The sequence below is a fragment of the Rhipicephalus sanguineus genome, chromosome 1 (genome assembly GCF_013339695.2).
Source record: "Rhipicephalus sanguineus isolate Rsan-2018 chromosome 1, BIME_Rsan_1.4, whole genome shotgun sequence".
NCBI classification, from domain to species: domain Eukaryota; kingdom Metazoa; phylum Arthropoda; class Arachnida; order Ixodida; family Ixodidae; genus Rhipicephalus; species Rhipicephalus sanguineus.
In genome coordinates, this window is record NC_051176.1 from 194296567 (window position 1) to 194309351 (window position 12785).

The 12785-nt window shown below is 44.4% G+C and overlaps 1 protein-coding gene across 1 annotated transcript in view; it reads left to right on the forward strand.

Moving 5' to 3' along the window:
• The window catches only part of LOC119404849 (uncharacterized), a 32293-nt gene extending 19922 nt beyond the window's left edge, over window positions 1–12371 (forward strand). The window contains exons 6-9 of the mRNA XM_037671532.2: window positions 2161–2433; window positions 3887–4031; window positions 8985–9242; window positions 11584–12371. Coding sequence (XP_037527460.2) covers window positions 2161–2433; window positions 3887–4031; window positions 8985–9242; window positions 11584–11759 — 852 coding nt within the window. The 3' untranslated portion in view covers window positions 11760–12371. The remainder of the gene's footprint in view (window positions 1–2160; window positions 2434–3886; window positions 4032–8984; window positions 9243–11583) is intronic.
• Window positions 12372–12785: the final 414 nt, after the last annotated feature.

Here is a 12785-nt window from a genome sequence, read left to right on the forward strand (position 1 = left end):
AAAATCCTGAACCGCAGAGCAGAAGACTTCCGGAACGGCCAAATTACACCCAAATACCTCAAATGGATCCCGGCACACATGGGGGAAGTCAACACAGAAGATTCGAGTATCCCTCCCAACCTCAACGAGAAGGCCCACCGAACCGCGCGAGACCTAACCCACCGCGGCTCGGTCAGTGACGGCCCCACACCTCTCATCCACCACGGAAGGAGGTACGACTGCGGTGGAGGCGATGGGGAAGACGGATGAGGCGACAATGACGAAGTAGCGATTCAAGACGACAGAGACAGACTCATCACGTACCACGACATACTGGCACACTATAAGCAGCAACGAGAAGAATACCCACCACCACACAAACAACTAGACAGATCTCAAGAAACAGATTGGAGAAGATTGCAAACCAGAACTTTCCCAAATCCAGTACACCTAAACAGAGTAAATTCCAGACAATACCCAGAAGCGAGCTGTATGCTCTGCAAGCACGAACACGCAGATATGGCACATATCTTATGGAAATGCACACGGATCAGCACAATATACAAATACGACAACATAGGACCGGACCTTCTCGAGGAGCGATGGCTAAGCGCTCTGACTAGCTCAGATCTACAAGAACGACTATGGGCAATCCAGCGGGCCCGGGCAGTGGTGGAAAGGCTATGCTTCACCGCACATAATGCCCGGGTGGCCTGAGCCCGGGCCGGCAACCTTGCAGGTGTTTTTTTTTTTCTTAATAAAGTTTTTTCCGTCCGTCCGTCCCGTGACTATAGCGCATTCGAGCGCAGCGAAGGTGCTGCACTCAGCCGTGGTTTGAGCGACCGAAATCAGCTGCAGCCGCGACTCACCAGCTCCGTTGCAGCGGTAGGCCGATAAGTTGGCGGTGGTTTCTCGGCCCGCGTCAGCTAGTTGGTGCTCGTGACGATGCAAGTTGTAGCGAGGGCGGGCCAAGAAACCACCGTTAACCTATCGGCCTACCGCTGCAACGGAGCCGGCGGGTCGCGGCCGCAGCTGATTTCGTTCGCTCAAACCACGGCTGAGAGCAGCACGTTCGCTGCGCGCGAATGCGCTAGTCACGTGGTTCTTTTTGTATTTCGTGGGCTTTCTTTGCAGCTTGGAAAAAATGGTATACGTGAGACCTTATTTATCGCAAATAATGCAATGGAGGTTTCTGAAGACGCTCTTGAAATTTGCAAGTCACATTTCTTGCCTAAAGTCAGTATTTAGCAATTTAGTTAAATAAGCCTAATTAACAAATTCATTAATTACAAAACAACAAAAATTGTCTGCAGTGCACAAGGTGGCTGTCAGCAATGTGCAACTCATGTCACTGGCCTGCCTCTAATATTGCATTTTTAACCCTTGGCTAAGGAAAGGATAGCTGGGAATATATATATATATATATATATATATATATATATATATATATATATATATATATATATATATATATATATTAATATATCTGTATGTCTATATATATGTATATACATATATATACATATATGTATATATGTATACACATATACATATATATATATATACATATATATCCGCATTTCCTTTTTGGTCACGCATTTCTGGTATCTATGACGCACATAGAAAACGGAAGCAAGGCCGCTTGTACTGTTCTAGCGCTGACACTGGAGTTGGCGATCTTTTAAACCACAAGGCCACCTGCCTAGTCTTCCTTTGACATAACCAGGTGGCGGGCGGCACAGTTCCCCAGATTCCCCAGGCGCGCATTTCAACGGGGTCACTCGGAGCCGCGGGCGATAAGCGGGAACAGTGGGCGGCATTTTCTACCGCCATCCACCGTAGGTTTGCGAGAATGGTTTAGAATGTGACAGGTGGAATTGTCAAGATCTAACGCCGCGAATTTGGGGACAAATAATTCGTAAGCTGTCCTATGTAATATATTTTCAGGAGTTGCATGCCTTGAGCACTGACTGCCTTGCAATGTTTCCACTGCAGTCGACATAGTTCAGTATCCTATATGCGATTCGCACAGACAGTTGCTACGGCGCGATTGTTTGCAGCTCAGCCACATCGCTGTCGTCGGTGAACCGAACCAACGATTTTCGGGCCCGTTTGTCCATACTGCTTTAGCAATGCGGCAAAGCGCATGAGCTGTTCCGCTTCGTCTCTGGTCCACTGCAGGTATCCTTCATCATAGCGTCGCCGCAGCTGCTGCATCAACTAGCTCATTGCGCCCTTCGGAATGACGCTCCTGTGCCGTCGCTGCGCAAGGTGGCCTCGATAGGCTACTGCCTCCATGCAAGCATACGTGACGCTGTGCAGCGCGCTTTCACGCTCACCTGGCTGCGGCCGTGCTACGGGCTGACCGAGGCCTGCGGCGTCGTTGCTGGCTTCTTCGATGGCCAGCTAACCTCCGGCGTTCTAGGCTATCCAGGGCCTATGGTGCAGATGAAGGTTTGTGCTCTCCGTCAGCATTTTTGATCGTCGAGCTGATGAGGTCCGCAACCGTCGTATAAGACTGACATTGAAGATCCGCAACCATCAGGATATTGACATTGCAGGCAACACTTCAACGCATATACAGTATATAGGTTTCTACCAAAAGCGCTGCCCTTAATATGTGTCGACAATGATTTAAACTATTTGGTGTCACTAAACCCTTTGAAATATAATTCTTTATAGCATGATTCATCATCGGACGCGAAATGCGTATCGACCGGTTACTGGCTAAATGCCGCAGTACGGACCGATGCGTCGCTATATGTCTTATGACAGAGTGTTTCCCTAAAGCAGTTAGCAATGTCTTGAAAAATTAAGAGTGATGTGCACCTCATACCAAAACTTGGCTCCCTTGTCTCTCTTGAGTAGCTGTATGTTAATAGAAGAACTTCATACGAGACTAACTTTGGACTTGAACACTACATACAAGGCCCCTGCAACGTCCATAAAGAATTCGTCGACAAAAAATCGCTCGTGTTCCACGCGTTTGCATAATAATTGTTGGGGTTTGACGTCCCAAAAGCACGCGTATACACTATCATGCCTTCGACTTCCTGGCAGGGGTCTCGCAGTTCCGAAGGTGTGTGGGCAGGGTTCTGTTTGGTGTCACAGAAGTCTGGCAACTTGGGGCAGTGCGCCCCTGTGACACTAGTGACACTAGTGACACGACACGGGCACACCACGGACGCTGGCACGGACGCGCGCAAAGTTGCCGGCAGTTTTTCCCTGTTGCTCAGTGAAGGCCCTCTGCGCCCTTCGGGCGCGGAAAACTAATCGTGGCTTCGCCCTCGCTTCGCGAGTGCGGCCATTTCGCGGACGCTCAATGGCCGGTTGGCAGGGTCTCCGTCACGCGCTACTGGCCGCTGTCGCGGTCACGCGCTGTTTAGCCCGCGCGCCTGCCCCTTCGGGGCAGGCGCATCCGTGCCAGCGTCCGCGGTGTGCCCTTGTCACTAGGGCGCACGTAACCCACGAGCCGCTTCGCGATTCTCAGTATTTTGCTAGCGTCCGTGGTGTGCCCCAAGTTGCCTGACTTCTGTGACACCAAACAGAACCCTGCCGGTTTGTGACTGCTGATCGCGCAATTGGAAGCATGTCGTTCGTCGGCAAGATAAGGTAACTATACAGATAATTCTCGCTACTTCATGAACACCATCCTCAGTGATCAGGGCGTGAAAATAATTGCGATCATGTCACACGGTTCTCGAGTCCGATACCAAGATATGATCTCGAATAAGAAGCGGCCTGCATGGAGTTAGACGAGGACGATGAGGCCCGGGCAGAGACAAGGCGATGACGATGCGTGATTGCTCAATTGTTCTTCCCGATTGTCTCATACAAGAAGTTTCAAAAGCGACCGTATAATGGCCGTTTGGGGGATGGACACTGAGACAGTTCAACAAATTCGCAGGTCTTAGACCTGGAATCAAACGAGCCGCTTCCACCTCGACGGCTCGGCGAGATCGTCGTCAAGCTTCCGTGCGTCATGAAGTGCTACCTCAACAAGCCGAGGGAAACTGCAGAAGTGCTAGATAAGGAAGGCTGGCTTCGAACCGGTACGTATATGCACATAGAAGTGTGCATTTGAACGAACCTCTACAACATTACAAAAAGAGGAAAAAGAAGATAAAAACACCAATGCATCGCAACGATTTTGGCGACCCGAGTTCGCGAACAGTGACCTAATCGCATGCGCTGGCCTCCTTGGTGAGGGGAGAAATTGATGACGGGCGGGGGGCACGCATGGTTGGTCAGAAACTGGTTCCCCAGAAGTGTTTATGCTGCAACATTCGCTGTGCAGTTTGTCTAGATCGTCATTTAGCAGCTGTCAGTAATTAAGAAACGCACGTGGCGGTCGTAACAATGTTGGTACCGTTTTGCTAAGGAATATACGATTTGCTGTTTACATCGGAGAGCTTTCAAACTTATTTTTCGATGCTCTTTGACTATGTCGTTTCTTAGACATATTACTTCCGAAGAATAAGATTGCTTTCATTATAGTAACAACGTACGCACAAGCCGCAAAGCGATAAAAACCGTTTCAATTTATGTATCTATTTCAACGCAGTAGCTGTAGATATTATAGATCATGGAGTGGCAAAAATTAACGTCAACACGGGCGATGCAAGCAAGTAACTTCACAATTAACAAGGACGAAGATATATATATATATATATATATATATATAATATATATATATATATATATATATATATATATATATATATATATATATATATATTATATATATATATATATATATATATATATATATATTTATATATATACCGGCTGTCCCAGCTAACTTGGACCAAGATTTAAAAAAAAAAACATGCGCTCTAGGAAAGTTGTGTCGTTGTGTGCATACAGCCTGTATTTTTTTTCATGACTAAGCGCTGATTAATTAATTAATTAGCTTTAATTAAACAACTTTTTTATTCTTGCTCGAATCGGTAAAATATTAGCTTTATGTTGTACCTTGCCTCAAATGAACCTAGAAGCAAGCCTTTATTTTTTGCTGCAATCTGCCTGGTTGTTAATTCCGAGAAAAAAACAAAACCACTCGAAACACGCCAAATATGAAATAGACGCGCTCTCGCGCGCCTCTACTCCAGCGCTTCCAAGCGTTCTTTAGTTGATGCACGGCTGCGTCCGTTCATCACCGCATTGTACGGGGCTTCACGCTCGATGATGGACGCGTCAGCAGCGTGTTTTAATACGCGTCCATCAAACAGCGTGAAGCACTGCATGTACAATGGACGAGCGCAGCCGTGTATCAATCAGAGAACGCTTGGAAGCGCTTGAGTAGAGGCGCGTGAGCGCGCGTCGACTTCATATTTGGCGTGTTTCGCGCGCTTTTGTTTTCTTCTGGGAAAAAACAACCAGGCAGATTTCAGCAAAAAATAAATGCTTGATCCTGGGGTGGTTTGAGGCGAGGTACAACATAAAGTTACTATTTTACCGATTCGAGCGAGAATATATAATAATATATATATATATATATATATATATATATATATATATATATATATATATATATATATATATATATATATATATATATATATATATATATATATATATTATATATATATATATACCGCCACCACCCGTCCGCGTTATTCAGTTTCTGCATGCAGAAATAATTGGATGCCCAATAATGTTATTGTACCTAGAGGCATTGATATTCTCTTTGTGCCTACAAAGACAGTGACAAAGATGCAGGCGTGTTGGCAAACGCGTGACAAGTACCCCACTCACGCTGCCCGCGGTCTATGCTGAAGCTGTGCATCGCTTTTTTAATGATGAGGTGCAACGCGTGTTCTCGTGTGAACGTGACAAAAACAGAGGTCCGCAATAGAATGACGCTGGAGTGTTCATCTTCAACCAGGTTTTACTACTTAAACCTGGACTGCTTCTGATATATGGTAAACAATATCGGTCTGCGGCTGCAAGGAAAAACTACTTCAATGTTTATTTCTTCCATTGTCTGGCTTGTTAGCTGGTATCTTCTAAAATTACACTCTCTGGCAAGAACGCTATCCATTCTACATAAACTATGCGCAATCGCACTGAGCGTATTATACTTTGTTCAATCATTTGCAATTTATTTGTCGCTTAAAGACCAAACAAGAGAAAAAATGCGTTCTTATTTCTATGTTATTGCTTATTCAAAATTATGTTGCTTATTGTTCAATAATAAAAACTCTATTTATAATGCCGTTTCTGTTTTATATGGCTACAAATCTGGTCCCTAAAATTTGGCCATAAAGCTTGATTTCTGGCTCCTTTTAAAATCTACCCAACGGCAACCCTGCTAAGCTTTCTTTCGCAGCGATATCATCTATTGCAGCTCATCAAGGGGGGAACACGTATGCTACTCATCTATCAGCCACCCAGCATCTTCAGAACCAAGCAATAAGAATAATAACTTTCCGCAGCTTCATGTCGAATGCGTCCTTCTTACTCTACTCGCACGGTATTTTATCGGTTGAAAAGCTAAACAGATATTTTCTCCGCATTCCTGTATATTATTAAAGATCTTCCTTTTCGCCCGAACCGTCGCGGGGTCTCTGGCCGACAGTTGCCTGCCTACGAGAAAGGTTGGGTGATTTGGACCCCTGCGTATATGTTCTGGGAACGGGATAATGAACGGGACCAGACTGTCCCTTGCTGAGCCGGACGGCGCTGCCAACAAGAACGTGAGAGGGCTAACCCAGTTGTAAATATGTAGAATAAACTTTTTGTATCATTCGGAAACCTCAGCGTCATCGAGTTATTGAAATCGAACCTTTTTATAACATATATAAAGGTGCGAATGGAAAGCTGCCAATTCCTTTACTGCACACTAATAAGTTTCCTCTTCTATCATCGACTCGTTTTGCAGAATCAAATAAATTTCTGTTAAATAAACCCAGGACTAATTATGGCAAGTTTACTGCGGAAATTTTCATCGGTATCATTTTGGAATTCCTTTGCCTGTAGGTGTAAATAAGAGACCCTTCGAGATATGTAAAAAACAAAAACCTTGCGTTCATACCTAATTTGTAAAACTGACAAATACTTAACAGCCTTCATAGCAACTGTTTTTCTATTTTTTGTATATATGTTTTAATTTCTGCTTGCCTGATCATTTTCTATGACTTACCTTTCTATGCTTACGGCTGTTCACAAAAATGTTGCTCTCTGATGTATGATATTATAGGAGCTCTCACTCACAGTCTCGTGACTTCCAGACCTCATTCTGTATATACGTTGTACCTTATATGCAATATACTTCGATAATAAACATATATACTCTTCGTATATAATATATGGTAGAGGCCCGTGCGCTGTGCACATTAAAGAACACCAGATGGTCGAAATTTCCGGAGCCCTCTACTACGGCGTCCCTCATAATCATCGTGGTTTTGGGACGCGAAACCCCTGATTCTACGAGAGCTATTCGAAAAGTACGGGCCGTTTGCTAATGTCTAAATATTTACATGTGAGAATGAAGATTTAATTGTGCAGTGTCATCTGTAAATTCTTCGCGAAGGTACTGAAGTTACTGTTCTGACTCGGTAGTCGTCTGCTTGTCGGGGAATGCAAACGACAATGTCTGCGAAAATCGTTGCTCGCGCCTGTTGTGAAGTGCGAGCTGTAATTCGATTTTTGCTTGCAAAAGGACCATCAGCTTCTCAAATTTATGCGGAGTTGTGTCTAGTTTATGGACATGAAGTGATGAGTGAAGGAAAGGTCATAAAAATTCTGTTGAAACTTCACAAATGGCCGCACAAATGTGCACGGCGAAGAGCGGAGTGGAAGGGACAGAATCCAGACCAATGAAACTGTTCAACAAGTGGACAGGGAATTACGATGAGATCGACGACTGACAGTTCTCTTGTCAGCCGCACTACAATTTGCACGATTGTCACTGAAAAGCTCAGATATCACAGAGTGTGTGCAAGGTGGATACTAAAAAATACTTACCGACCAGCTCAAACAGCAAAGAATTCCCAGGCGGCGAACTTCTATGCAGAGGCACTAAAGAAACTGGTGCAGCGGTACGAAAAGTGCTTAGAATTTAACGGTGATTATGTGTAAAAGTGAAGTAGTTTTGTGCTACACTAAACCAGCCAATAAAAACTTTTACTAACGAATATTTATTTTTTGGGGACCAAACGGCCCTTGCTTTTTGAGTATTAATATTATATAATATACGAATACGCCAGAATGTTTACCCCGCATCGTTATATACCTCGTTGGAAGCCTCCCTTACTGAATGAGATGGATTTTCCACCCGAAAACATCACTGTTATTCGTGTATTTTTTCCAATGGTCGCTTGATAAACGCCAAGCACAAGACACTCACAACAGTGCGATACACGTTTCAACAATCAGACATATTAGTACTTTTCATGTGAAACGTAAAGAGTTGTACCTTTGACGCAATGCTGAATTACCGAAGGCGTTTGCAATCTGGCAGCGTCATTTTGTTCGTAAACAAATCTTTTAAAACGTTTTTATTTTTGAGGTGGATCTAATCTGATGTACTCGTCGAAACAAAAAATAATAAAAAAACTGCATGTTGACAATGACGTCGCTGCGGACGCTTTGCCCCAGCAGTTCTAAGCAGAGCATGGTTGGTGAATACAATATATTACAGAGCTACAACTGCCATAGCAGTTGTAGCTCTGGACTTTAGTTAAAATAAATATTACGGCGCAAGATGGCCACCAGCGCGGCCCTCAATGCGCCTCCAGTAATGCAGTATTCCGTCATCGGACAAGATAAAACATTTTGCAATGCACTGCTTTGCCCGAATTTTTGCTTAGCGAGAAACCTATACCGCGACTGCTGTCTAAGTCGATAAGATGAAACAGCTCTGCTACAGTGACTCCTTCTTTAATACGCTTGCACATAAAACGTTCTAAATGTCCTTTCTTTTTCTTCTATTTTCCTTTTTTCTTTTCCTTCCTTCATGGTCCTGCGTGGTCCCTCGTGCCTGTGTGAGTGCAAGCGTGTAGGAGATCTTGGCTACTACGACGAACGCGGTCAGTTCTACCTGGTGGAGCGGCTGAAGAACTTGGTGAAGTGCGGCGGCACACACGTCGCCACGACGGAACTGGAAGAAGCACTCCTCGACTTCTCTGGAGTACTCGACGCAGCCGTGGTTGGTCGGCCGCACGCAGTTTACGGCGAGTCACCTGTGGCCGCGGTTGTGCTCAAGAACTCTGCCGACGCTACCGCCGAAGAAGCTCGGCGACTGCAGGAGATAATAGCCGGTGAGCGTTCGCCTGCCATCTTTCGCTGTTTAGAGCACGGTGATTTACAGCGGCACGAAAAAAGTTATTCAGACAGCACCGGACTGAACGTGGAAAAGCTCGTAATGCGCAACTTTTGTGAATACCATAGGTTACAGTGCTACCGAGAGCTTATAGAGTTGATTACCAAGTCAACTATGGAGTGCAACACAAGAAAAATGAAGCAACTGGGCGAAAGCAGCATCACTCGTCCGTGTAATTTTTTTTTTTTTTCTGTGTGCCTTGTTGCTCGGCACTTCAACATACAGTGAAACGCCTTAATTTCACAGCGATGTTCTTCGCTATCGGGTAATTCCGTTGTAGAGACCTTTCACCGCACTGCTTGTGTTAATCATTATTGGCGCTGTCGTCATAGTCATTATAATCTTATTTTTATGTTTATTGCAGCATGCCTCTGCCAATGATCTCCATCTAACCGTTTCTTGCACGAGCCGATGTCATATTGTGCCTGTCGCTTAAATTCATCACCCCACCTAACCATATGACGTCCTCGGCTGCGTTTCTCATCCCTTTACGTCCATTCCGTTGCGCTGGCCACCGGTTATCTGCAGTGGCGTAGCCAGGGGACGGGTGCGGAATGTTCAACCTCTTCCCATCCTCCTGAAGATGCTTACATTTTGTATGTGTACATATTATACAGGGTGTTTCAAGAAATGTGTGCAACCTTCTCAAAAAATCGGGAAAGTGCGATATTTGATTGCCGCCTTCAGAATTGGTTTTTCTTTAGTGGCAGGGATTTTAAGATGGTTAAAGAAATTATTTCGGAATGTAATTAAAAAGTTAAATTAATTAACTTTTTAATTAGTGGAGTTAGGTGGTTGTGTCAAATGGGACAATTGAAGTTCTTCATGCCAGAAACCCAACTCAACTTTGAGATTTCGGAAAAGTGGCATCTGGTAATAATTACGAAGTAATGAAATTCAACCAAATTCAATGGCGAAACCTAAACAGAAACATGGAAGAACGCAACTGCCATATTCTTCTGGGACGTCCAAAATGACTGAATGACATTTTTGTAGCTCTAGGCATCTTCAGATGGTTAGAGACATGACTTGAGACAGTAATTAAGAAAGGTAAATTAATTAACTTTTTAATTCGTGGAGTTAGGTGACTGTGTCAAATTAGGGAATTGAAGTTCTTCGTGCCAGAAACCCATCCCAACATTGAGATTTCGAAAAAGCGGCCTCTAGTAATAATTACAAAGTAATGAAATTCAACCGAATTCGATGGCTTTCGCTGTTGAAAGCCGTTGCATTTCGTTGAATTTCATTACGCCACAACAATTACTAGAGGGCGCTCGAAATCTCAAAGTTGGGATGGATTTCTGGCACGAAGAACTTCAATTACGCAATTTGACACAGTCACCTAACTCCTCTAATTAAAATGTTAATTAATGTAACTTTCTTACTGTCCTAAACGATGTCCTTAACTACCTTAAGATTACTGCCGCTACAGAAAAAGCAATTCTGAAAGGCCCGAGCAAATATCGCATTTTCCTGATTTTTTGAGAAGGTTGGACACAGTTCTTGAAACAGCCTGTGTATATATATATATATATATATATATATATATATATATATATATATATATATATATATATATATATATATATTATATATATATATATATATATATATATAATATATATTATATAAAAAAAAATACGCTCCTGATATCGGCTGCACATATTTCTTTTCTAAGCCACTCAACCTTTTTCCTCTCTCTCAATGTTATGCCAATCATTTTCCGCTCCTTCGCGTGCTGCGTACTCCTTCACTTCTCGAGTTTCCTTTTTATCCTCTAAAAGTATTTGTCCCATATATTAGTACTGAGCACTTTCGGCAAAAGAACAGCTTTATTGAATTAAGTGTCAGTGATCACGCGTGCCGGTACATTACAACGAACTGTGTGCATTCGATTCTTTGGAATCCCACAACCAGTTTAGCAGTAATTTCATTGTCTTGTGCACACAGCAACAGCAATGCATCCGACCGCGGGTAATTCAGCCAAGAGCTGGCGTAAGAAAACGAGGCCGCTGCAGCAAGCAAAGCAACCTTCGTGCTGTATAGCGCTTCAACGCGGACACAGGAACACAGCGGGTAGTGGTACGTGTGAGCTGTCTGTTGATCTCTGTGAAGATGCACGCGCGCGACTGCGCCCGACCGGTCAAGGTGCGCAGTTGCGGTCGGTTTCACAATGGAATGATGGCTGAGCAGCCTGAGCAGAAGGTTCTTTAAGCTACACTGTATATGACTCCCGTATACTATCTGACTTGGGCCTGTGTTTTTTTTTTTTTTTTTAGCGAGGTTCCCGGAACACATGCATCTGCGCGGCGGTGTTATATTCCTTGCCCAGATGCCCCGCACTAGCAACGGAAAGATAGACAAGCCGCTTCTCCGTGAAATGTGCGCCACTACCTCCACGGAATACAAGACGGACTGGCCTGTGCTTTCATTGCGCACAAATGAGAACGAATGAGACTTGACCAGTGCATTGTTCGTGGACGGAACGAAGCCTTGTGTGACTATTTTCATGCCATGTATTTACCCGGGCAACGTAGGGCTCCACAACCACAGAATTGATATGCTGATATGACATATTGGCGAACGAATATACTATAGTCGGATACAACTTCAGAAGTCCACGGCATTTCCTCCTCAGAGGCGGATGCGCACACGCCTGCACCAATGGGCGCGCACTCCATACTGACGTCATGAGCCGGATGGCCTGTGGCCCCGCCTTCAGAGAACATTGCCGGTGGCACGAGCCACCGCGGCCACGGCCGTGCACGAGCGCGTCTATTTCTTTAGTCGCGGAGGCGATTGGCTGCAGCGCTTCGGTCATCTGGGCGGGGCCTAGCTCTCCGGACTTCTTAAGTTGTATCGTACTATAGTTTACAGTCAGATGCGTCAATAACGGGGGAGAAGGAGGCACGGGGGCCGCCCGGGTCGGGATCGGGCTTGAAGCCACGGGCCCGGGTCGGACTCGGGCCCCTTTATTGAACAGGTTCAAATGGAGTATTCGATAACACAGGAACTTAATGCATTGCATGGTCCAAGGCATTCTGTGCCAAGCTGATGCGACTCGTGCATAGAGCTCGCCCTATGTGCACATCAGCATAGAAAATAAAAGAACAGATATGAAGTTCTAATTTCTATTTTCCAAAAAAAATTAATAAAAAGAAGAACATTGTTTTCGCGTAAGAAAAAAAATAAATTATGCAAAGAAGTGCTCTTCAGACAATTTGTCCGTTTCTTTTTTCATAACATCCACGAGCGCCAGTTGGGTACCTAAGCCGGGGACCCTGGACAACCTACTGTTCTTTCGTGCTAGTTCAACACTTCGTTTAAAAAAAATTATTTGCAGTAATTTTATCGTGCTTATGCTTGTATTGTAATGGCTTTTCATATACTGCACCGAAACCATGGTATGATTATACGTACGAGGCACTCCATAGTGCGGGCCGTATTAATTTCACCCATCTCGAATTCTTTACCGTGCACC